The sequence below is a fragment of the Alternaria triticimaculans genome (genome assembly GCF_023758025.1).
Source record: "Alternaria triticimaculans strain BMP 0046 chromosome Unknown scaffold_5, whole genome shotgun sequence".
NCBI lineage: Eukaryota > Fungi > Ascomycota > Dothideomycetes > Pleosporales > Pleosporaceae > Alternaria > Alternaria triticimaculans.
Genome location: NW_026055962.1, coordinates 1249227 through 1274379, shown reverse-complemented (window position 1 = coordinate 1274379; position 25153 = coordinate 1249227). Strand labels below are relative to the sequence as shown.

The following is a 25153-nucleotide window of genomic DNA, read 5'->3' as shown; positions in this document are numbered from 1 at the left end:
CTCGAGCCGAGCACGCGTTCATGCCTGCTCCTAAAGAGGCGTTTCGCTATACCGATAAAAACAAGGGGCCGCTGTCAAGATGCGCCCGTGTACCCACACGTGGAAGGGGGACCTTCTCTTTCCATAACGTTCCTCCGTCATGTCAGTCGCGTGTCTTCCCGGGGAACGATGTTCTGGAAACTGGGGCCTTTTGTTGAGGAGGATGTGCAAAGGGAAGGAGTAGTGCAGATCTATTCCCACCATGCAATGTGAATGTGACCTGATTCCCTTGCTCCTGCAGCCGCGGAAGTGGAAACAATTCTTTTCGAAAGGTGGAGTCGAAAGACTGCATCGCATTGATGGGTTCTGGTCGCTGCTGCTGGGCGGAGAGAGGTGCGGAGTACGGAGGTGTCAGGAATCCCTCTGAAAATGGTATAGCGACCCAATGGCATGGTGAAGAATGGGGCGTAAGCACGGCATAACGCTCATTCGCTGTTATCGAGTAAAGTTCGCAAAATCCCGCGTGCGCATGTCATTACACGAACGACTAGTCAAAGTCTGTCTTCAACACGACGTCGCTGATGGAACCGAGCAAGGGATCCATTATCAGGGAGGAAAGGATGTGCCTCCCATTACCACGTTTTCTGGGCTGTTTCTTTTTGTTCGGCGACGTCTTCCTTGACCCTGCCAAGATCGACATATCATACGCTTCGAATTTACCCATATTACCGGTACAAGCCAGGTCCCGGCCCGTTCAAAAGCGATCGCACAACGACATTGGACGTTCAGCCGATCCATGCGGCAGCGGACGGGTGGAGGTACGCGAGTAGAAGTAAGGTTTTCGATGCGTTCGGCTCTTAATTTACGTATTTTATTGTAGGATAGCTATACTGGCTATATATGTGAGCTATGGTAGAGCTACTACCAAGAGAAGCGGGTCTTAAGTTCGCGTGGAAGGCAAGCGTGGGAGCCGACGAGCTTGTGGCTTCGTGCGATGCTGAATCCGGTACATGCGAATGATCGACTCCGTACAAGGGCGAGAAGATCGCCTGCAATGATGATACAGGGAATGATGAGTTGCACCGAGTTCCATTCCGTGCAACGAACGAATGTGTAAGAATACAGTAAGAAACGACCCGGAGAAAGGAACTACCACGGCCTTGTCCAGGCGACAAGACTGTTGCTGTTGCAGTGACAGACTGTCATCTGCATACACACCCATGTATTCTTTCATACAAGGCGACGTGTACTGAGGCGGGTGTAATGATGCCCAACCCCTCGTTCGCCTTTGGCGATGAATCAGCGATAGAGTCTGTGAGGAGGTCTTTGAACTCTATATCAGCAGTACACCTAGTCAGAGATGCCAAGCTAGTGGTCTGACATATAGTTCAGAGACAAAAAGGGAATGGCGTCACTCATTGACATGAGAATGGCTGCGTTGAGGCTGATCCGTATCATGGTCTCGCGCAAAGACCGCGTATTCTCTGTCGCGACCCATGGCCATATGCTGGTGCATGGCCAAGTGTGCTAGTCTCGCGACTGCAACTCGCTGAACTGGGAGCCTCGATTCGGCTCGCGTGTAGTGACGGGTAAATCAGACGGTTGATTTCATACCCACAACATGATCATCCCAGATTCAGCACTAATATGATGTGATGGAGTGTAGCGAAGGAAAACTGTTGTATTCTTGCTCAGATCTTAGATTCGTAGTCTGGAGGATGCAGTCCGAGTCCTCCTCTTGCCATGGATGATCTAGGATCCCAGTCGACATGGGTAGCCGCCCGTGATTGGGGTCTTGGAGTCGAAAAGCTCAGTGTCGGGCTCTTGTAGTCGCGCTGAGTTTCTTTGTGGAAATGATCCGGGGTGTCCGATCGCTCGTTTCCCATAGCGTAGCTAGCAAGTCCAGGAGTACCATAGTATGCATCTGCTGTCGATTTCGGCTCGAAGTTCTTCATTTCGAAATGGCGTACGTCTTCCTGGGGATTCCGAGCGTCCAAGGATACAAATTCGCGGTTCTTACTGAACTTGCTTCTGATCAAGTCTCGCCAGCCGACCACCATGCTCCATCGGCTAAGCAGGAAGAACACTTGGAGACCGGCAATGGACAGCATCATCAAGATTGCTGTCACTGTAGATTGGTCGACAGCGAGGGATTGGCCGAGTGCGTAACATGGCTCTGGGCCTTCTTCGGCGTGTGTTACCAGACAAAAGACATACGGAAGGAATTTATCGAGGTCCTCAGTGGCGTGCGATGTTACGGAGTTCAGCCAGATGAAAACGATAGAGAAGAAGATGACGTCCACGAGGATGAAGACCACGATCGTTATGCCGCGCCACTGCAGGTATAGAACTTTGCGAACACGCCGGTAAACAGCTCGTGCAGATCGGTTCCGTATGCTCGTCGTGTAAGAGGGGAGGCCAGCGCTGCTTTGTGTTTCGGTCTTGTCGTCGCTGAACATGTTCTGAAGATACACCTTGATACAGTATACGAAGCTGATAACGATGTTAGTGATGTCGTCTCATTGTCTCTCCCGAGTGACTTACGTTGCGACCTGAATAACCATAGCTGCACCTGCAATGGCCAACAAGGGACCCCAGAAGTCCTTCATTGAGTGCTCGGCATTGACGTGGCAGACGTCACCGAATCTGAACGAGACTCCAGTAATCGTGATAGTGATGGTGAAGAACGTGGCCGCAACTGACCAACCCAGACCTTGTGCCCAGTAGAAGAACTTCTGTCCCGGCGTGACGTCCCAGCAGATCTGAAGATGCATCGAGAGAGCGCGAATGAAGATCCAAACTGCCATCGACATACCTCCAGAGATAAGGAAAGCACCGGAGAAAGCACACGTCAGACTTGAGTACATATCGTTTGGGGTGATCTCATCGTAGCACTGCTCTGGTTGAGCACCAAAGGGTATCACGAAGCCAAGCTAAAGTCGATCAGCAGATGCAGGCTGGGTAGGCTGAGTTCAGACTTACTGCCATGAGAATTGCGGCTATGATGAGACAATAGCTGAGATAATGTCGACGAGTCTTTTCGGCCGGCAAGACCAAGTACGTGATGAGCAGAATGACCAGACAGATGAGACCAGCCACATTGAGCGCTTCAGCTGCGCGATAGGCGGTATTGAAACCTAGAAAAGATTAGGAACATGAATCTCAAAGTGGGCTTTCCAGGTACCTACTTTCTGGGTACAGGAAATCTGTCAGAGGACAGGGCAAGCAGCAGATAATGTCACTGCCTGGTGTAACTGGCGCACAAAACCTTCCAGCAAGAACTATGAATGTCAGCAACTGTATAAAAGCTACATGAGAGCACTTACAGCCGTCGAATCCAAATTTCGACACATCATAGAAAGGCGGCGGGCATTGTCCCCGCAGCAGTGTGGTGTTCGCCATGTCAAATATTCTTACTCTTCTCACCAAACGAACCGAAGCGTTCAGTTAATATGCAGCATGAGAGTCCTTCCAGCGGTGATCCCCACTCTTGTCCGAAGTGCGATGTAACAGGGTTATAGGCAGTACGTGGACCCTACCGGCAAGACTGTCTCTGAGCTTCAGTCAAGCGCGGACGTGGGCTGGTATAGGATGGCTTCTTGGAAGACAATGCCGTGTAGATGAAACTGGTGACAGTATAGGCAGTGTCAGGCGGAACGGATGTCGCAGATGAGAAAACGAAACGATTGTGGAGTGAGTTGGTTGCCGTTAGCTCGAACGCGGAGAGTCTAAAGAGTGAATAAGGTTTTGGTCGGATTAAGGGCGCGTAGGGCCGAGCAGATGCAAAAAGAACGACGGGACGTTTTGGCAGAAGTAAGAAAAGCCGTCACGGCATGAGAGCGAAGCCGCAGTGATGCAGGAAGACGACCTGGTCTTGAATGTGGCTCCTGGTTGGGCGGCCTGGGGGTAGGTCAAGTGGGTGCGGCGATCCAAAAGGGAACGGACCATCTTCACCCCTGCAGGTACACTTCTCCCCTGGTTTAGCGCGGCCTCACCCCCAGAAGCTTAGTGGCCAAGACATGCGAGGACGGCTAGGATTCGTAGCAGAGGGCGGGTCTGCAGACATGGATTACGGTTGGGTTCAGGAACAGGGCTCGCATGCGCAAGGACACTGGCTCGAAGGAGCCGAAGGCAGCACGGTCAGCTCGCATGTCTTTTCCCAGCTCGTGCATTGTGATTCGCGACAACGGACAAAGGGCTTCCCACACCGAAGCGCGACAGCATCCAAGACGGCATCCACGGGCGTCTAGCAAAGATCTTTGCGGCGTAGTAGCTCGCAGAGGTTGAGATTAAAAATCCCCCCTTCCAACAGGATCCTTTTGTGGAGAAGCCCAAATCATCGGTTCTGGTGGTGTTGCGATGGAGTCGAGACTCGACAGGCTGCCTGCAGGATTGGCTTTCCAGCCACCACAGATCTGCGAGATTGCTGCTGACTGAACGCCCAGCACTGATGCTATCGCGAGCCTTCTCGTACAGAACTGTCTGGCGCGTCCAATTGACTATCGGCAACGACCCTCCGAGAACCGTTGAGGAAATCAATAGCTCGCTACAAGTGGTCCCGGGTCATCGTTCACAATCCCTAGCGGTCCATCACTGACGTCCGGTGGCGGGAAGCCCAACTGTTCCTCGATCCACTTGGTCATCGTTAAGAGTGGCCATCGATCGAGGTCTCCTGCTGTGGGACTGTCAACTGTCCAGCTTGCCTGTGCTTGCTCTGCCGGTTGGAGTAAGCAAAAACACGCGCGGGAAGCACGAACTGTCCCATAAATCTCCGGTCTGACACCTGCGTTGAGAGCCTCGATCGTAAGCTGCACCAACCAGGCTCCGGTGAGCACTGGGTGGCGTAGTCAGCTCTGCAACGTCCGGCGGTTTCGAGCACTCTTTCCCGCGTTAGCGCCGCTTGGTGGGGTTCCCCAACAAACGCGTGCCGACGCGTAAAAACTTCTCGTTGTTTTGATCGGGTCACGATACTGACTCGATTAGGACAGGCTTCGTCATTGTGATGCTGCGCCGCTGACTTGCTTGTGGACACGAGTTTGTGTTGTCCGAACGTTGGATGAGGTCTGTCCACGGGTGGCAGGTCGGCACGTGTCCTGACCCTGTCTAGGTATGACGCACGAACCGACCATCCCAACTCGTTCCCAAACCATCTATGGATGTCTCAAGTATAGCGTTCTCTCGCAGTGACCTGCTCTTGATGCACCCTCATCGCGCGATGATTTCTGGCTTTTTCAACTGGCTTGTGGGAAGGGCGCTATGCCTCAGAAACAGTGTGGTCCGTCTGAGGTAGCGAGACGGAGAACGCGCATTAGCCCTGCACTGTGCCTGCAGAAGCCCCTTCGCCTTCTTAGGCATCGTTCGGACTGGAGACGCACAAAACTCTGATTGGCGGACATTTCAGCAGACTTGTTCTTGGTACATGTTGGCCCGTGATCACGAACCACCGCTTGAAAGGCAAGATGAACCCGAGCCGCTGTCGTCGTTCGTGCCGTTGGATTCGTGGGGAAGTGAGGAGCTGGAGCAAGTTCAAACGGTTCGGTCGTCTTGGTTCCGCCACTCTATATGTGCCTAGGCTCACGAAACCCGCGTAGAAGTATCTATCCCAACATACTAATCATTAGCCTTCTGCCCTGCAAGGAGACCGTCGTCGTCCGAAGTCACCAACTGCCTGGTTCAGACTACTCTGTCTCGTATAACCCAAGGACCTGGCTTGCCACGTCTGATCTACCACGAGCTACTCATCCCATGGTTCTGCAGAACGCTAAGAGACGCTACAATCACTTCACACCATCCGCAGCCTGCACGAGCAAGTACTTGCGACCCAAATAGAACCCGAAGAACGCCTCGTTTGTGGGTCAGTATGCGTAGAGGCGGTAAACCATCGCGATTGGGGAGCTGGTCCGAACTAGAACGTCACAATCCTTCGAAGCTTCTGAGAGTAGTCGGCCCGTAGTCAGATCAGTACATGTGTCTCGGCCCTGGACATATTGTGACTACACGTCTACACTTCGGTAGGTTACATAACAAGACGCCCTTGAACTGCGTACTCTGATACTCGTATCACGGCCTGCCAGGCCTGCGGCTGATGTCTCAGAATCACTCGGCAGGCGGAGTAGTCGTTCTCCGCATGAACCAAGGAACGTACCCTGAGAGCGGCAGCCTTACCAGCCGTGTTTCCAAGCACTCGATGCCAGCATGCAAAGGATAAAATATGATTGGCATCCGTTGGGCGTTATCGATGTCCGCACACAATTGTGATAGCCTTCCTACCTACCTCATGCAAGGGAAAAACTGAACACCCTAGAGCCTACATTGACGTAGGCCCACCTACTTTGCATATTTTCATCTTGATGTAGGCTCCAGGGTGTTCAGCTTTTCTCTTGTATGAGGTGTTCCGGAAAAGGCATATCAACAGGCGACTACTATGAACCAGGAACAAGACGGCGTTGAGCCGTCGATATCTCATCTCGATAATACGATCAGCTCGCCATAAGTACGCCATACCTCCAAGCGACGCACGAACCCATGTTCACTATGCATTGCCTCCAGCCCTATAAGCTCGCGTCGATGAACCCGTCAAGCCTTATCGCCATATGCGATCTTTTATACCTAGGTAGACAGCAATCCATCGACATACTAGCTATATCTATGAGTGACATGTAGGTCATCCCGCTTCTCCCTCCACATTACGACCCTTTCCAAGGGCCTCGAACTTGGACCCCAAGAAGCCGTCTTCCAATGCAACCCTTGGTGTGGTGGCGGGTATGGCGTTTATCAACGGGCGTGGCTGTCGTTTTGGGATCGATGTCCGGACGGGGATGTTGGGACTTCGAGCCACGAGCCGCATTGCCTTCGCTTATGCTTGCGATGTGGTTATAATGAAGATATACTATTGCTTGACAACTAAATGATGGCTTTGGGAAGGCAATCATTTGACATTTAGCTATCAGCACTCGGAATGGGTCCAACAGTGGCGAGAAGTAGAGGTTTACTCGTAGATAGCGTACCTAGGTACGTAACGTAATGCTGGCGTTAGATCCTTCGTTCTATTCACACTACCGAGGGCTTGGGTGAGCGCACACACGGGACGTTCACCGGGATTGCAAGTCGATCCGTTGACACGTAATAGTGTGAGGAAAGATCGGTGTGCAAAAGTGACCGCCCGTGTTGCCGAAAAAGCAAGTCGTGGCCCACCGGAAGGGTCTCGACGTCCCGGGACGGCACGCCTCGTTGATGCTATTGGTAACGTTGACGCTGGAGTATGTCATTGGTTCATTCGGAGGTTTTCTCAGAAGAAAAGCAATTTGGTACTGTGATGTGGCTGGCGTATGATTGTCCGTCATTCATCGAGTACAACGACCTTTAGTAATGCCAACCACATGGTTACTGTCACTGTCACTCTGCACCGGCAAACATGGCAAGATTGCACAAGAGATGTTACGTCTACATGTATCAACAGATACGGAAAGTAGGAAATTTTGTGTACATTCAGCTCCCTCTGACCCCTACAAACTGCCAGAAGGCAAACGACACTTTATAGCTTTTTGGTCTTCTTTACATCGACTATAGTGCGAAACCCAACACCTCGTTTATCAGGTACATACATAGATACAAAGAGAACAGTTCTCTGACTCATACATAGCCTAACATTTCTCCAGTTCCCCAGATTTTTAACACAATGACTCGGACATGCTTGGGCAGTCTGCCGTGTGTGAATAGGCATACGTTACACTCGCTTCCAGGAGATTCCGGCATACCAATCGATGGTCGTAAAGCAAGTCGTAGATGTCTGCCAAAACGCGCCACGGAGAAATTCCAAAAGTGTGGTGATACAAGATGAAGCCAGAAGAGTCGTTACTCGCAAACAGTTCGGGGCGTCGATGGTCGTTAGATGGAGCGGGCAGGGTTCTTCAGTAGCCCTTTGCAGTCCCACCCATGATACGGTCCTTTGTAGACTTCTGCTTGGACTCCTTGGGTTTGTATACGGCATTGGATTCATTCGCAGCGATCTCAGCTTCGAGCTTCTGCTGAGCCTCGTGGAGTTTGCGTTGGCGGCTAGCTTCCCACTGCTCAATGTCCGCCTGGGTGAGGGTGATGGTGGTGGGTGTGCGTCGGAGCATAGCGATGATGTTGGGTCGTGGGATGAGAACGTGGTAAGATATGCGGATACGCTTGAAGTAGCACGGAACAGGTCTGTATAGAAGGCTGTGTCTCAAGGAGAGGCTGACGGAACTGATGATGTGTGTTTGTTGTTGATGTTATCCCGGTTTTAAGTGATGCGCCGTTGAGGCAGACTGTAGTTGAGGTGGGATGCAGCCTTGGAACAGTATGTTTAAAGAATGACTACAGTTTGTGTATAAGAGCCCAAAAGAGTGGCGACCGAAGAGTCGGGTTGCAGGTGGTGTAGATGAGTTGCGATGAAAGGGTCGTGGTTGTCGTTGAATTGGAGTTACAGTCACGCGCACGCGACACGAAGAACGTGTTTTCAAAACAAAGCTTAGCTCTTTTAAGACGAGATGACTGGAGTACAATGAATGTGTCGCGGAACTGTCACTGCGCCCTTGTCGGCGGAGTGAGAGCGGAGCACGTGGTGCGGAGGCCCAGCGGGCAAGATCCCTGTCTGCCAAGACATCGCGATCTTGAACTTTTGGAGTTTGGAGTGACGGTGCCGAATGCAGCCATCCACACAGCATGGCCCAGCGACACATGTGCCCTTCAATGGGCGCCTTGAGGCGCTCATTAGTAGCGGATGTATCAACACTGCCCAAGTGCTCAGCGAGGGCACTCCACAGCACCGCGAAGAGACTGGAAGAGCAACCCAGCGACGCAGCATCTCCAGCCCACCGTACGCCTTGAAGACGCTCAATGGCCCTGTCAAGTCAATGCTGATACATTTTCAGCGCCAAATACCCGCAAAGCCCGGCAAGCGACGGCTCTCAAGCAAATCACGTCGCTCCAAAATCGCCGCATCCAGCCTGGCGCACTCGCACGAGGCTCTTTCCCCAGCGGCCAAACGGCACGACGAAGTCCGGGCTCGCCTTCTCCTCAAGCCAACAAGGACGGCTTCATCCCCGAATTCAATGCCCCCGCCGATGCGCAGCCAGACGCCAACCCCCGCTTCGCCCGCAACACAGCGCGCCCAACGACGACCCGCGGCTCCACCCCTCCCCAGGGCCAAATGGTCCGCGCCCCCTCCACCCTGCGTATAACCCGCGAAAAGGTCGATGGCCCTGCTCGCGGGCCTGGTGGTCCACGAGGACCCAACCTCCGTGGGCCCAATCTACGCGGCCGAGAAGGCGGTAGACCAGGGCCAGGTGGAAAAGGCCGCGCTGGTGCGGCAGGTAACAAGGGCGCCGGAGGAGGCCCTAAGAAGCGCGAGAGGAAAGCTGGCGGCGACGAAAGGATGGGCACTAAGCTCGCGGACATCAGACTTGGTGATACTGTCTCGGATAGCATGAAGCAGCAGCTCCTGCGCCTGCAAAGGAAGGAGTGGGATCGTGTGACTTATGAGCCCAAGTATGCCAAGGGCAGTTTTGCGGCCAACGAGCTGATACACGCTGGACGGGAGCTGTTCAAGGGCGAGGCGCCACCAGTCAAGATTTGGGGGCCTTTGGAGAGGAGGATCGGCGTTGTGGGCATGTTTGGAGCCGAGGCAACGCTGAAGGTTCGCAGGGTGCTTGATGGGGATGCGGAGCCATTCGGGCAGGAGACGCTTGAAGAGGAGGGACCAGTCGAGGTCAGTGGTGCAGAGAAGAAGCAGGCTGTTGTACAATAAAGAGCCATGGGCATCTGTATTGTAGCTGTACATTTACGGACATCAAAGACACAGGATAGCATACCGTGCGATTGTTATTCTGGTGGCATGGCATCGATTTACATGTTGTGCAGCATATTTACGTTGCTCTGACGGGCGCGATGTGTCCCGCAGGATCATTCCGCTGGCCTCCCCCTATCAGGTAGCTCAATGCGACTGGGTCCCGATACCTACTTGGATGCCCATACGACCTTGTACTTGAACTGGGTGGGAAAGCTCCTATCCGTGATGAGCAACTCCTCTCCCTCTTCGACCAGGTCGACCATCTTCTTCTCTAGATTGGGTCGCGTCTGTTCTTCGAGACCTGCGAGCTGCATGTAGAGTGACTTCTCGCCTGTACGAATGGAGGGCTTCTTGAGTTGACTGGGGAGGTCAGTAAACTGTAGACAGAGTTGGGGATATGAGGTCAGGACTGGGGTACATACGCTTCTGGTCGCTCTGCCAGTCCCTCAATGAACTCCTGCAGCGTGATACCGGGAAGAACTTGGAGAGGACGAGCAATATTGCCAGCGCCACAGACGGGGCAGTCATCTTTCTTCTGGTGCTCAAATGTATATGTGTAGACGGAGTCATCGCCAGTATACATCATGTAGTTGTCTGTACCGGGGAAACCCATGAATGGAGCGGTGTTTGTCGCCACCTTAAACGCTTCGTTGCAGCAACTGGCTGCTACAATGGCGTTCGTACTCGCGATGGCCGGAATAATGTTCTTAACGACACCTTGCGTCATGCTGTAGGTAACACCTTCGATGTTGAACTCCTTGGCACGAGCGGAAGCCTTGTTGAACAGCCAGGTGATGTGCTCCGGGTCGTCGGTGTCGAGAGTTATATCTTTGCGCTCCTCGTCCCAGGCGATGATATGCGCCCATTCGATACAATGTTGCGGTTGACGTGGAATAGTAGCAAGTGTGCAAAGAGGGACTGCCGCGCGAGGAGCGTGCATATCCAGTTGGCACTCGATGCATGAGGTCATGGTTGGGAAGATGACACGTGCTTGGCCCTTGAAACCCTCCGTTCCTCCGTCGATTAACGGCTTCATCGAATCCGGGTCGTTCTCATCCACCATCCCCACCAAAGTTGCGTTGATCCATCGTCTCGCTTCTATGGAATCCAGACCGCATACGATGAGACCGAATTGCATGTAGTAGCTTTCGTCCTTGTCCTGGATTTTGCCACAGTAGGGAGTGATCTTGACGCCCTTAACACGCTTCTCGACAAAAGCAGCAGCTGTTTCGGCCTTGTATTTTCCCACATCCGAGGCGCGGAATAGGAATTGTCGGTTCAGGTTGCTGACGTCAATGGTATCCATATCGATAACGTGAATGTCTTTGAAACCTGATAGGGCAAGATTCTTGAGGATTTCGCATCCTAGACCACCAGCTCCGCTAAATAATAGTTAGTAAGGATGCGACATGAGGGACGGTCGTGCATTATCATCGAGTGCTGTTACAACGTACATAACACTGCATATGGTTAGCTATGATTTCTTGCGTTTCGGAAACGTGGTGTTCCTACAGAACTTTAAGATTACTCAGATACTCGATAACTTGTTCGCCGGCCATGAAAGCTTCATCATCTGTGAATGGGCCCTTGCGAGTAAGGAAGTTGTCCAGGTACTTCCTATTGCATGCTATCAGTCAAGAGCTCTGACCTTTCTCATTATCCAGCTTACCATCTCGCTCGCGGGCTGCTTGTCGATGCCGCACTCATGTTGTCGATACTGACAGCCATCCTGTAGAAATGTGTGGAGAATGATTGTTGGCAGAGTCAAGGGCAGCAAACGGTGGTTGTAGGCATCAGAGCGTAGACGGTCTGCCAAGGCGCTAGTCTGTGGGCCCTCGCATGGGGAAGGAAACACCGATTGGGTAAGGTCCACTGAGCGTCTGCCTTTCGCATTGATCACGGATAGAGCAGAAACAACGACCCGCGTTTCTGTTGTCTTGGTGTGGGTATACACGCCTGAATATCTAGGTACCTTTTCTAAACGCCATGGCCGACTTTCTCACGGCGGTATCCACCAGGAAAGTCAAAAAGGAAGAACCTCTCATTCAGGAAGTCAAGAGCTTGAGCATACAAGAAGACGTAGATTCCATCAACTCCACAGAATCAGCACTTGAGGCACTCAAGAACCAACCGAGCCGCAACACCGTAAATGCCGTTTTGAGCTATCTTACCACTGAAGGGTTCAGCCTCATACTACCAGAACCACTCAACGCAAGCATCGCGCATCAACTCATCAACGACACCATTCCGAACTACTGGAGAACGATCAAGAACGCCGACGAAGTTTCAATGCTCGAGAACATACTCCGAAACCCAACATGTCTTGGACATCTTAACACAAGGCTTCGTTCGCTTATTGCAGACAGTCACCAAAAGAGGGCACCCGGTGAAGCGAGAAACACAGCTGAGCACATTGCGGATGCACTTCAAGTCTTAAATCTGATGTTAAGCCGCGATGAAACATCCCATCTCGTGTTGCAAGACGTTCTAGCGTTTGGGAAGAACCCAACACAGAGAAAACTCATATGGAGAGAGTACATCACACAAGTTGCTTCCGGTCGATTACTATCAATGGCAGCGGAAGCCGAAGATGTGCTCAAGAAGAGTGATGAGCCCCCCCAAGACGCAAATTGGGTCGCGGATGGCAAGCAGTATGCAGCGTGGCTGGGACGCAACATCGCCATCTCGCTCGCGCGCAACTCAAACAACGAGGAGTATCTTGCCGCCATTGTTGAGTTATGTTCGAAATCGCTTGGATTGGGTTACACCGGTACGTCAAAACTCCGTCAAGGTCTGTTGCTACATACTGACAATACAGATCACATCATGAGCGCCCTTATTCCGACATTGATTGATAGCGGGGCCATTGAGCGCCTGACCCATCTCTTGTCCCAGATGAAAACGTTCGAGCAACGGAAGTATCTCAACGCTGTAGTCGCATTCGTGGTCAAGAAGTATTTCTCTACGGAAGCTATTAGTAAAGACGACGCCCCCGTTCCAACCTCTGTCACCATATCATCTGCCGCCGCTCTGTTTTCCATGCTCATCAAGGATAATGACGTCCTGAAAGAGCAGCTTGTGACATCACTTACGCGGTCAACGGTTCCTGCGCTGGATGACTCCCTATCAGCCAGGCGAAGTGTTCTAGCTGCTTTGGCCAAAGACGAGGGTCCGTGATCATCATACGCCCATTTATAGTCAAGACTGACGACGTTTAGACAAGCTATATACTCTTCTGGAGGGTCTCATAAAGATGTTTGGCGATTCAGTATACATCAGGCACACACCTGTGCTGCAACAAGAAGGTATTTCGTATTTGCACTCTATCGCTATACCTCCCTAATTTACTCCAGCTCTTGCTCAGACCTTGGCCATATGCAGCGGCTATGTAAAGCGTTCTCAGCCCATGTTCCTCACCATGATGGCAAAGTCTACACATCACGTCAATGGCATGTCAAATCGCATAGGAGCGGCATCTACAAGGGCTCGCTTTCTGGGTATCGCAGTTGGTGTTGCTATCTCGAAGATGGTGGACAAACCGGAACTTCAGCTTAAGTTCGAGTTGGAGGGTGATGAGGCAGAAGAAGCAAGCTGGTATCAACGCCTTACTGAGGTCGACGATAAGATTGGAGAAGTCACGAATCTTGCGACTAAACAGGATACTGTGGCGAGCACGAAGAGAGTTCAGTCGAAGCCCAAGCCGCCTCCCAAGGTTACCAAGTCTTCCGGAATTACCGAGATACAAGGCCCGAGGGTCGTGGAGGTCTTGTCTGATTCCGAAGACGAAGACGCAGACCTGATGGTGTACGAAAAGCCAGACTCTGATCCAGAAGACGATACAGACGATGCAACGGCTATAAATCGTAACAAGCCCACCGCGCCCGTCTACATCCGAGACCTGATAGCAGGGCTGCGTGATCAAGAGAACTACGATCGCCATGAGCTCGCTTTAGCTACCGCAGCATCATTGATTCGACGAAAAGCGAACTTTGGAACTGAAGTCATCGATCATCTCGAAGAGCTAGCGACTTTGCTTACCGGATTGCAAGACAACTCAGAGCTGGAAGGCTTCGCGCAGCAACGGCAGCAAGCCTTGATTGCCGTGCTCCTAGCGAAACCAGCGCAAATGGCACAATGGTTCGCTCGATCTTTCTTCTCAGGTGACTACAGTCTACAGCAACGCATCGCCATGCTCACGACTCTCGGCCTCGGGGCGCGTGAGTTGGCGGGCATGAAGGACACGTCGACCGACGATTTGGTGCCTGCAAAGCCGGACTTCCCTAGCAAGCAGCTTCCGCCACACCTCCACGAAATGTACGCCGAGGGAAACAGGGCGCCTACCGTAGCCAAGATCTCAAGCAGCATGGTGCGTGAGATGCTATCGCCTATGGCTAGTCAAGCAGCCGATCAGCTCAGCGGCCCGAACATACTCAAAGTCCGAACATTCTCTTCGCGCATGGAAGTCGAAAAGAAGCGACACAAGCCAATACCTAACGCGCTTGCGCAGATTGTGGCAGATAACTTCTTCTTCCCACTCACGGGCCGTTGGTGGCTGCAGATTCGCGCGAACAACGACTCGATATACGCGTCTACTCACCTTCTCCCACCCTTTCTGCAGACTCTGTCGTTGTTGCTTAACGCGTCCGGCCCGAACACGCTCGCGTTGCCGCAGATGACGCGCGAGTATTGGGATCTGCTACTGTCGGTGCGCGGGCTGGCGAGTAAGGATAAGAATATCCTGAACGCGGTTTTGTTCGGCTTTCTGATGCTGTTGGAGACGAACGAGAACAAGGAGCGTGTGGCTACGGAGCAAGGCAAGGAGCTGATGGAGACGCAGGCCTGGGTGAGGATGGTCTTCGAGGGTCTAGGGGCGGGGAGCGAGGAGGACGAGAGGGTGCGCGTGTTGGCTGCTGGCGTGGTGGTTCGTTGCCAGGAGGTGATTGAGAAATACCAGAGGAGGCTGGCGGGCGAACTGATGAATTATTAGCGCGTGGGTAAAGTTGGCCAAACACTACCTGGAAATTTCAAATATTTGGCCAGACAGCTACCTGGGTTCAAGATAGTGACCGAACGATACATATACGTAGGGTAGAGAGATACATCGTCCTGGGAACTGTTGACCTGATCCGATACAATACCATGTATGCAGCAAAGCGGTGCGAAATCTTCTTCCTCAAGACACTGCATAGAGCAATGTCATCAATGAAAAAGCAACACAGATGTGTGACCAGCAAAAATTGCCCCGCCGAGATTCCCGAAGGAAGCTCGTGAGAGCCCAGTACCGCGTTGTGCAATGCAGACCAGGCGCTCAGATTAACCCAATCTTTGAGCTGGGTAATCGCAAGAAGGTAAGTATAAAATTTCAGGAGGGGGGACGGGAATCCAACAGAATAAGTAGGCAGCGAGACTTGGCACACTAAAAGTCACGTGAACAGGCACAGACGCTCTATAGACGCTATATGCTCGCTTAACGGCTAGACTCCGGGCGCTGGGTGGGCTGCCGTCCGAGCTGTGAAGTTCTCTCACCTTGATCTTCTTCACTGCTTGTCATTGCATGCCATGACAGGCATGTTCCAGAGAAAGGTACGTTCAGCGCTCTCAATTTATTCACACCCTTTCCTATGATGATCCAAAACAACCTTAGAACCGTTGCGAATGACGCCCTCGGGCGGCTGACTTCACCATACCCTTTACTGAACCATCCTCTATCGCAACTTATTACAAAGCATTGTCAGCGACTTGTAGCTAACAAGAAAAAGGAACCATGAGCCGCCCAGTTCTCAACTTTCTCCGCCCATACCTTCACCAGGCTAGTCGCTCCGTTAAACCGGAACATGCTCGAGCGTACCTCGCTATTCAGCGGCGCTTTACTCAGAGCCTAGCCGCCGATGCATACACCGGCGCGCATGACGTCGAGAAGCAGAAGCGCCTGGAGCACTTGGGCAAGGTAAAGCCGTTGGGCGACTACCACCCCAGGTTGGTTCACTCTGCGGATGCTCAAAACTTGTCGATACGCGACTTCAACGCCAAGTACGATGGCATCCAGGAGACGAAGGAGGATGTCGTGTCTGTGTTTGGTAGGGTGCACCACCCATGAGCACCAGTCTGGTTCTGACAATGTCAGGAAGGGTGCGCTCAGTGCGGCTGCTCGGCTCCAAGTTGATGTTCCTCGACATCGAACGCGACACCCAGCGATTGCAGGTCATGGTGGAGCTCAAGAAGCTCACCCCGCAAGATAACTTGGATGAGAATTTGAAGAGCTTCAAGAAAGTCGCCAGAATTGGCGATTGGGTGTGTAAGTAGATAAATCATTTGGCTTCAGATCAGACTCTGATTCCGTATAGCTATCAAAGGCAACCCTACGAAGACATCTACTGGACAACTCTCTGTTCTTGCTCTTGATGTACCTCAAATCCTCGCGCCATGCCTTCACCACCTCCCAGAGAGGATTGTCGATGCCGAGACACTTGCCCGACGACCGCACATCCACGCGCTCACGAGCGACGAGCCTGGCGATGTTCTTCGATTGCGAGCGCTGATCTACGACTACGTGCGCACATACTTTATACAAAGTGGGTTTCTGGAAGTGGAGACTCCCATGTTCGACGTCAACGCTGGAGGTGCCATTGCGCGACCCTTCGAGACTGTCGCAAATGAAGTGTCCAACACCCCTGTACGGCTTAGGATAGCACCTGAGCTCAACCTCAAGCGGTTGATTGTTGGAGGGCAAGACAAGATCTTCGAGATCGGACGCGCCTTCAGAAATGAGGGTGTCGATAACACGCATAACCCAGAGTTCTCGACTTGCGAGTTCTACGAAGTTGGCGCGACCCTACCCACTGTCGTCGCCAGGACGGAGCAACTGGTACACGGACTCCATACTGCGATCGAGTCGCTAAGGTCGACGTACTTCCCGACCCTGGCGGCGCCGGAAGATATCGACTTCGCGCAGCCCTTCACACAGCTTCCCTTCATACCCACCATCGAGCAAGCCTGTAGTCGCAAGCTGCCTGATTTGTTATCACCGAACGCTTCCAAGGAGCTGCTCCAGCTGTTTGACAACCTTGAACTCCCCGTTCCGCCCAACCCCACACTTCCACGTCTTCTCGACACTCTTGCTGAGATATACATCGAGCCGCTCTGCAAGAATCCCACTTTCATCACTCAGCACCCTGAAGCGCTTTCTCCACTCTCAAAGTCGTATCTTGACGAGGCTACTGGACAACGCGTTGCATCTCGCGTGGAAATGTTTATTCATGGCCGGGAATACGTCAACGCATACGAAGAGGAAAACTCTCCGTTTGAACAGCGTCGCAAGTTCATGCAGCAGCGTGATTTCCACCCCGAGGGTGAAGGCGCGATTGACGAAAGTTATCTCGAGGCGCTGGAGTGGGGTATGCCTCCCACTGGTGGCTGGGGTTGTGGGCTGGATAGATTGGTCATGCTGTTCGCTAGTAAGAAGAGGATAGCAGACGTGCTGCCTTTCGGTACATTGCGAAATGTTGTTAGCATTTCCAAGACGAAGTGAAATGCTTCGATCTTCAATAGAGCAACTATTCGTGCAGCTCTCTCCCACCACTGAGATGATGGAAATCGTGACGCTTGCCGCCTGCCGCTTACATTCTGCTATGTTCTTCTTCGTAGACTGTTCAAGGTGATATGTGTCTATACCCATACATTATGATGTATTTGATATAACGCTGCTCTTTTGCGGGCGTCTGATGCGAGACCAATTGTTCAGCTTCGCAATTTGGGAGCCTGGTACGCTTAGACCCGAACATAGGGCACACGCAACCCACGCGTACCCACAATCGCACATCGTCCCACGCCATTGAACAATCCGATGTATGCAGGAAACTCCCAAGGGTTGTGTCGTGGTGCTCCATCGTTACAGTGGTTGAGGGACGCCCTCAACTATGGCCAGCCGCCGTCAGCATGGCTTGAGGCGTTGTTTCAGGCGCCCAGCAACCCGCGGCTGCAGTCAACAGGCACCCGCTCCTTCAGACGCTCGCCCTTTACGCTTGCCTCACAAACTTCGCGTAGTCTGCTACTTGAAAAGTCATGTTCTGCTTCTGTTGATCATCCTCATTGAGATCTTCCCCGAAGGTTTCTGTTTTCTGGGGTAATGCGCGTTGCACATAGCGCGTACTGTACAACAACGCCCCGTGTTGATTAACATGTTTTGGGATGGGGCGAAATCTTGCAGATCTTCCTATACTTGAAGACGTCAGCCCTACTCCTACTGCGCTGCCCATCCCAAGACGTCAGCTTAGCAGGAATTACCATGTCGTCGCCGATTCCTAATCCCCAGTGGCAGGGCTGGGAGACACATCGGCAACAGCAGTCGCCGCCGCAACGGCCAGTGTACCCATACAACCGATACTCGCAGGCCTCTTCGCCCAACCACTCATACTATGGACACTATGCACCTGCGCCAGCATCATATATTCAACCACACTACAGCGAAGATGCGCCAGTGCCTTTCATCGCAGAGCTGCCAGCGCCCTTGCCTCCAGCTCCACCAACTACGACGTCGGAAGAGCAATTGAAGCAGGATGAGCTGCTCGCGCATAGGATGCAGCATTTGGAGGTGGAAGGTGTTCGGAAGAGATCGCTTAGTGCAGTAAGCCAACAGGAACGCCCTGCCAGTATGATGCCGCCCAGCTCCCAGCGTCTGTCACCACTCCTACATCAACAGCGATCTGCGCAAGCTTTGCGGTTACATTCAAAAAGCGTTTCATCCTTCGTCGACCAGAGACCAGTAAACATGGCGCCAGTGACCACCCAGCTTGCGCCTCTACCTCTAGCGCATCAACACTCTGCACAATCGCTTCGACCCCATTCGAGAAGTGTCGGAGCGGCCGCCGAACCATGGAGTCCTGGATCGTTCGAACAAGCGCGAGATCCAAGTCTGTTCAGCACCTTACCGGAAGTGGTTGTAGAGCAGCATCCGGATAAAGATTTCGAGTCACCGCTTGAGAATTTACCAATTCCAGTCTTGTTGGATCAGCAGCCCATAGAACGACCACAACAACCCATAAGACGCCCGTCAGTCGCGCTAGAACCAATATCGCTGCCTGGGTATCTCGAGCAGTACCGCCAAGCGCCGTATCCGCCTCAGTGGAACCTTCCACCCGTTGTTTCTACACTGCATGCTTACCAGGAAAGCAAACGGTCATCCGGGTCCAGCTGGCTGGACACGCCAGAGTCGTGTGCATGGCGAACAATACGCCCTTCTGAACATGCACGTAATCCTGTTCCACCGGCGTTTACATTCAAATTCAAAAGCACGACTGGTAGCTTCCGTAGTCCCAAATTCTCGTGGACAATGACATGCCCCGAGGAGCCGACAGAGTCAGGAAAGAAGGTACCGAAATCACAGCAGACCGCATGGTCTTACGAATTAAAGCTGGACCCCAGGACCAATCTACGAAAGTCGGAAGTCTTACTCCAAGGTGGCCCAAACGCAAGATCCATTCTGACAACTTACGTGCATGCGCTCAATTACGACTCACTGCGCTTCATCGGTACAGACGGACGTGCATATATGTGGGTCACAAGCACCAAGGTTTCCTCCATCCACGGGTCACGATACGACACCCTGCGGCATGCACTCTTCGCCGCGATAGGGAACAATCCTGATCCGCTGTATGGTGGTATCGTGGCAGATCACTGCTTCTGGGACGGGCATGTCGACGCAAGCGGAGGTTATGCCCCTGATGAATCTGTCTACATACGTCAGACGACTGTGGACCCGGCACTTGTCGTAGCGACGTTGCAGGTGATGAAAGAATGGGAAAAGCATACACTCAGGCAAGAGAAAAGGAAGAATTACAAAGCCTTTTCTGCAGCTGAAGAAGAAGCCCGGAGATGTGAACTTGGAGCCTCCAGCTATTGGCAAACATGAGAGGTCTTTCAACACCGGGCGCGCAAAGCCACGTCTAACTCATCAACACCTGGCATCAAATTGGTGGAGACTCACTAAGAGGTTACCGCGACGCGTCAGTGTAGGAAGACTTTCCAAGCCATACGTTTGGCTCCAGCCTCGTATTGCACTTCATCTGCGCTGGCGTGTAAATACCTTGCACCACGTTGTTGGCGGTGTGGGACTGTGGCTGTCTCGAACTGGAAGCTGTCTCAGGAGGGAACACTGGCACTATCGTATCTATTCTGCTACCTGACAAGATGTCTACGAGCCTCGCTGAGGACGGTTTGAAGGAGCGGCTCGATGCGCTCGTTCGTGTGATTATCTTTACCGAAGTTTCTTCAAAAAGGTTTGCACTGCGAATGCGGAGCCCTCCGGCCGAAAGGCGACCGTCCAGGCTGGTTTTCGAGCATGTAAATTGATTGCGCATCGAAATATCTTTGATTTGCTTGTAGCTAGACTTCAATTTGTCGTCTGCACCAAGATAGCTCAAGAGTATCGCAAAACAATGTTGTGGTACTGATAACAACAACCCTGATATTTTACACAGTGCATTTTGAAGACTACACAACGTATATGCTCAATGGAAGTATACGAGATCCTCCTATGTCTTCATCTAGTCCTTTATCACTCTACGAGACTCGAGAGCTTGTTTGGCCCCCAGACGCCATCAGCACCCTTGCGCACAGAGTCCCGTCCTGCACCTAATCCCGCCGATCAACGAAAGCAGGATCTCGAATTAGTTCCGCGCCGACGTCCTGTTATATAAGCAAAATCCAATACCATGAGTTCTTCCGCTGCGTCTCGACATGCAAGCGCCTCTGGTAGACGGTTAACTCCTCCTCGGTTTGAAGAAGTGGAATTGCCTTCGACCTTTGAGTCACTTACACCTTTACGTCAATATACCTCTGCATCTGTTATAGAGGAGACAGAGAATGGAAATGACTACCTGGATGTCTTTGCAGAAGTTACTGACGCCGACGAAGTCTTTGCCGAGCAGTGGGAATCTGGAGCAACCGAGCAATCTACAACGCCTCCACTAAAGCGCATCGATTCCTTCGATTTCGTTACAGGAGGAGTCAATGTGTCATCATCGATAGCAAAGACCCGGACAATGTCGACCATTGCTACATTGGAGCCAGTCAAAGAAGACAAGCAGCCGGCCTGCGCTTCTTATTGCAGGGCTCCTGCGTATGTGGAGCTGCTCTTCGATGCAGAGACTCCATATGCCAGCGACGAAGATCTAGCCAACCGCAGTATGTTTACTACTGGCTCTTTGCCTGAGATAGCGACGTATCCGCTGATACAGCATCAGGAACGTTTGCTGACGCCAGGTCTTCTCGATACCAGTGATCTGAAACTTCAACCGTCCCTGGCAGTGCATGAATCACACGATCATGTATCAGTGGCCTCCGACTTCAACACTTCTCCGATCTTTCGCGAAGATCGATATACCATGCCTGAGATTCCATGTAACCGTCCAGGCCGGTCTTTGACGCACCCATCCCTGTCGGCTACGGAGGGAGATATAGCTACTCAGGAGCGCTGGCAACTCGAGCACGACCCCGTCCTCCGATATGCTACTAATGATTTATTCCTTCCGGGACGAGATTCTCTTCGTAACATAACCACCTGCTCTTTAACTGTCGAATACGACCGCGATATCGAAGACCTCTATCGCGCAACTGCTTGCTTCCTTGGCGATTGCCATGATGGCGAGTGTACCTGTTTGGACAACAAGAGAGGTACTCGTTGTGTGCCAGGAGAAGATTTCGTTCTCGCTGACAAGTACGATGACTTCAGTCTATCGTTGAGATATCCCACGGCAAAAGACATTTTTGAGCTCATAGACGAGCTTGTTGATGTGGACATGTTCGATATGGAAGATGGCTTTGGGAACAGCACGAAAGAACCACCGGTCCTTCTAGACACTTCCTTTGCCACATCCCCAGATATGGACGCCTTTGTCGCATGCGGCCCGTTGCTGTACTCACCTACTTTGGACGATGTCTCAGATGTGTGTGACAAGGACAATGTCTCAGAGACATCGGAGACAAACGAAGAACCAGGTTTGTCACCACCTCGGTACGCTGAAATAGCATATGTCGATGCTGAAACGCACAAATGCGTCGCGTATACCGCTTTGAACCAATTACTATCCATGCAAGAAGACCTACCGCGTCCGGTGATTCACCGAGACATTCCCGATGATGAGGATCACGGCTCAGCTGAGCTGAAGGAACACAGCTGTCTCAATCTAGAAGATCAAGGCCGCAAGTCCCGGATATCGCTACGAGATGACCCTTGTCCGAGCAGATTCTGGTCTGATTTCACATCAGGTATTGGCCACCCGCCAGCACCGCCACAGACCAGTCTTCAACGCCAGTCAGCTGTGCGCCAACAGTGTCTACCGTTTGGGCTGTACTCCAGCAATCTGCCTCACCACCAACGTCGCTTCCCACGGCTGACACTTGCTACTCAGCTCGTGCCTGCATCTGAGCCTTTGTCCACGGTCGACGAGGAACAGCTGTCTTGGCTCAGCCCGTCTTCCTCAGGAGACTCTGTCGGCTTTGCTGATTACCGGGGGTTTGCGAAACCTATTGAGGAGCGCCAACAAGGGTTCTCAGATGACGAAGACGAAGAAGGAGGGACCTACGTTGAACATGGCTTAGAGGCGCCAATGATGCCGAGCTCACCTCCACACCTCACATGCGACGATATGTTCACTGATGTTGTTTGGGACAGCGCACCAGATCTCACACTCACTCAGCCCCATTGCGAACCACATGCAGCAGCTACGATAACCTCGCGTATACCTTCAGCCCCACTTCTCGAAGCGTTCGAGACTGAAGTTCATACTGGTCTCACGTTCATCTTCAGCTGCATGAACGATGGACGCTATGATGAGCTACCAGTTTTGTGTAATGACCTTCACTGGACCTTGTGCGCTCTCGCGCATGATTATCCAGCTATGGCAGTATTGGACAGCCTAGGAGCAGCTGTAGAGATCCTAGCTGAGCGGATAATAGCCTCGACGCCTGCTTCGTAACTTGACATCCTGGAGCGTACGTTGACGTTAGATTATTTACTTTGCATATCTTAATCTGAATGTAAGCTGCAGGCCTGCTAGGAGTTTCCTTGAACGAGATGAATGCGGACGACAGACATAATGAAGCTGATGTAGGTGCTAAGAGTAGACAATCTGAGCGCGGCCCACCTTTAGTGAATCTTATCAAGTCAACCGTTACTGCCTCTTTTGTGATCAACAAGGACTGCAAAGTTGGAGAAGTATCTGTGCCCCGTGTGTTCGGCATGCTGCAACGGTAGTGACTGTTCTCCGAAATTCGCGAGTGTGCTGTAGCCTCAGGCTGTTGCTTCTGCCTCTTGCGGGGACACCGGACCCGTCGTCATCGCTACCAGCCCAAGTCCTGATAGTGCCAAGCTGCCAAACCAAGCCCTGTACTGAGCCCAACATGCATTAATCTCACAGCTTCGCTGCACCTGGAGATAATAGTGCAGGTTTTACAATGCCTTTATCGCATTCCTGCTCTAGTGTGGTGACAGTCTGGCTGTAGTTCCCTCGTGGGAGCTGGGTACCAACGGCCTGTTGCTGTGCGCTGGACAGTATCGAGACCTGGATCTAGAGCGATAGCCTAGTGTGGCTGGACCGCCATCCGATGCTAATAATGGCACTCTTCGGTGGAATGACCATGCTGATGCTCGTATCAGCAAAATATCGCATGACAGTGCGCTGAGTTGACAATGATCACGACATTTTACCCACGCCATGACGAAAACTGCGTCAGACCATATTCCTCTTGCGAACTCGGTGAAGGTACGCTGGTATGAACATCCGGTTTGAGCTTGTGACCAGCAGGAAGTTCTCTTCCAACTTCGGTATGGATACAGATGGCTGTCTGGGTGAATCCGCTGTTTCGCCAAAATATTATTGCGAATTTGCATTCGTTGAGATGAAGCTAGTCCTTCAAGCCATAAGACGAAGTCAAACGTAAATGACAGCGGCCGTGTTTGCGAACGGCTTATACGGCATCGCTGAGGCGCCAGACAAGATCCGCCGGTGCATTCGAATGTTCTGGTAACAGAAGTACCGAAATCTTGATCGTGCTCCCAGCTCAATCAAGGAACAACCGAAAACTCTGGGGCCTACATTGACGCCAGATTTTCCGATTCGTTCGTTTAGCATAGTGTAGTCTGCAGATCTGTGCAGGGTTTTGTTGTCTGAGGTACTCTGCTTGCTATGATCTGTGAGAAGCTTGAGAGAATAAGCTTCCACCAGATTCAACAAAGAGCGGAGGCAAGTCGAGTTGTGGGCACAATCAGCACTACTTCGATGTGTGATGTATGTGGCTGATATGCTATATAGCCGAGCTTTCCTAATAGCCCGGTATATTCCTGGAGGTAGTGATCCTAGTGGCTGTCGTTTGGAAAATACGAGTAGCGTGGTGGAGGGGGGAGGCATTCGCCCAACCCAACGCTTGCATCTCGTGTCAGTGCGCACACGGCTCTACTCGCGCAGAGTACTGCAGGTTCAGTCACATAGCTTCCTGGGACGCGGCATAGAACGTTTTCTGCCGCATTCGCCAGTGGGCATGACGGACGATGCTCATATGCATAGAGACTTGGGTCAGCGGTGCAACGTTCATGCCAGGTCGGACGCCACAGACCATCAGCGCATCCATGGATTGCTTGTTCTTCGCGTAGGTAACCCTGGAGGGTAAAGCCGACATCTCGTAACTGCAAGTCAGCATATGTGGCGTCGCTGGCGATGGAGTAAGGAAGTATTGACTGCGCAATGAGGAAAGGCGATAATACAATACTCATCCGAATCACCGAGGGTCTGTTATCAAAGACCCGATTAGGTATAGCCTCCACGGTGGCTGGTAGTAGACATCTGGAAAATTCAGGCTCCGGCTCGTGGGTCGCCCGAGGCTACGGCCCTGGTGGATCTTCAGGAACGTGGCCGGCTATCTTTGGGAGCGGAACGTGGGTAGTGTAGCAACACCGGCAGTGTCTCCGAATGCGCGAAGGTCGCGAACGGCTGTTGTTGAGGTCTGACGGACGATGGGCTGGACTGAGATGAGGGTGATGCGATACGCGCTCCGGGTGCCGTGAGTGGATGACAACCGCGCGCTAGTCCGGAAACAGCCAAAGCGTGGTGCAAATATAGCCCACAACGGTCGCTCATCCCGGCAGCGCCGGCATCACTGTGCGGTAGGGCTGTGCCTCTACTCGCTCAACCCCTGCGGTTTTTTTCGCTGATGCTACTGTCGGGCTGCTCACGCTATCGACAGCTCGTACGTAGAGCGGAGCCCTTCACATGGCGAGATGTTACTTCGTGTTGACAAAGTGGAGACGGCATCGACGTCAGCCATCATGGAAGCGTATAGACTCTGGGGACTATGGTATATAAC

General features: G+C 52.3%; 7 protein-coding genes across 7 annotated transcripts; 4 read left to right on the top strand and 3 right to left on the bottom strand.

The window, feature by feature from the left end:
- Positions 1–1670: 1670 nt before the first annotated feature.
- J4E78_004743 (uncharacterized protein) lies at positions 1671–2967 on the bottom strand (the record flags this gene model as incomplete). Its single annotated transcript, XM_049365371.1, has 3 exons — positions 1671–2472; positions 2524–2912; positions 2962–2967. The coding sequence occupies 3 exons, from the start codon at positions 2965–2967 to the stop codon at positions 1671–1673; spliced, it is 1197 nt and encodes a 398-aa protein (XP_049223172.1).
- Positions 2968–7889: 4922 nt separating this feature from the next.
- J4E78_004742 (uncharacterized protein) lies at positions 7890–8099 on the bottom strand (the record flags this gene model as incomplete). Its single annotated transcript, XM_049365370.1, has 1 exon — positions 7890–8099. One exon carries the CDS (start codon positions 8097–8099, stop codon positions 7890–7892), a length of 210 nt encoding a protein of 69 aa, XP_049223171.1.
- Positions 8100–8670: 571 nt separating this feature from the next.
- Positions 8671–9754, top strand: J4E78_004741 (uncharacterized protein; the record flags this gene model as incomplete). The annotated part of the gene is made up of 2 exons (XM_049365369.1): positions 8671–8824; positions 8880–9754. The coding sequence occupies 2 exons, from the start codon at positions 8671–8673 to the stop codon at positions 9752–9754; spliced, it is 1029 nt and encodes a 342-aa protein (XP_049223170.1).
- Positions 9755–9963: 209 nt separating this feature from the next.
- Positions 9964–11524, bottom strand: J4E78_004740 (uncharacterized protein; the record flags this gene model as incomplete). The annotated part of the gene is made up of 5 exons (XM_049365368.1): positions 9964–10156; positions 10219–11178; positions 11251–11256; positions 11309–11413; positions 11466–11524. 5 exons carry the CDS (start codon positions 11522–11524, stop codon positions 9964–9966), a joined length of 1323 nt encoding a protein of 440 aa, XP_049223169.1.
- A 258-nt stretch (positions 11525–11782) lies between these two features.
- Positions 11783–14783, top strand: J4E78_004739 (uncharacterized protein; the record flags this gene model as incomplete). The annotated part of the gene is made up of 4 exons (XM_049365367.1): positions 11783–12566; positions 12615–12965; positions 13015–13101; positions 13150–14783. 4 exons carry the CDS (start codon positions 11783–11785, stop codon positions 14781–14783), a joined length of 2856 nt encoding a protein of 951 aa, XP_049223168.1.
- A 777-nt stretch (positions 14784–15560) lies between these two features.
- Positions 15561–17324, top strand: J4E78_004738 (uncharacterized protein; the record flags this gene model as incomplete). Its single annotated transcript, XM_049365366.1, has 3 exons — positions 15561–15873; positions 15921–16091; positions 16141–17324. 3 exons carry the CDS (start codon positions 15561–15563, stop codon positions 17322–17324), a joined length of 1668 nt encoding a protein of 555 aa, XP_049223167.1.
- A 3181-nt stretch (positions 17325–20505) lies between these two features.
- Positions 20506–22770, top strand: J4E78_004737 (uncharacterized protein; the record flags this gene model as incomplete). The annotated part of the gene is made up of 2 exons (XM_049365365.1): positions 20506–20977; positions 21485–22770. The coding sequence occupies 2 exons, from the start codon at positions 20506–20508 to the stop codon at positions 22768–22770; spliced, it is 1758 nt and encodes a 585-aa protein (XP_049223166.1).
- Positions 22771–25153: the final 2383 nt, after the last annotated feature.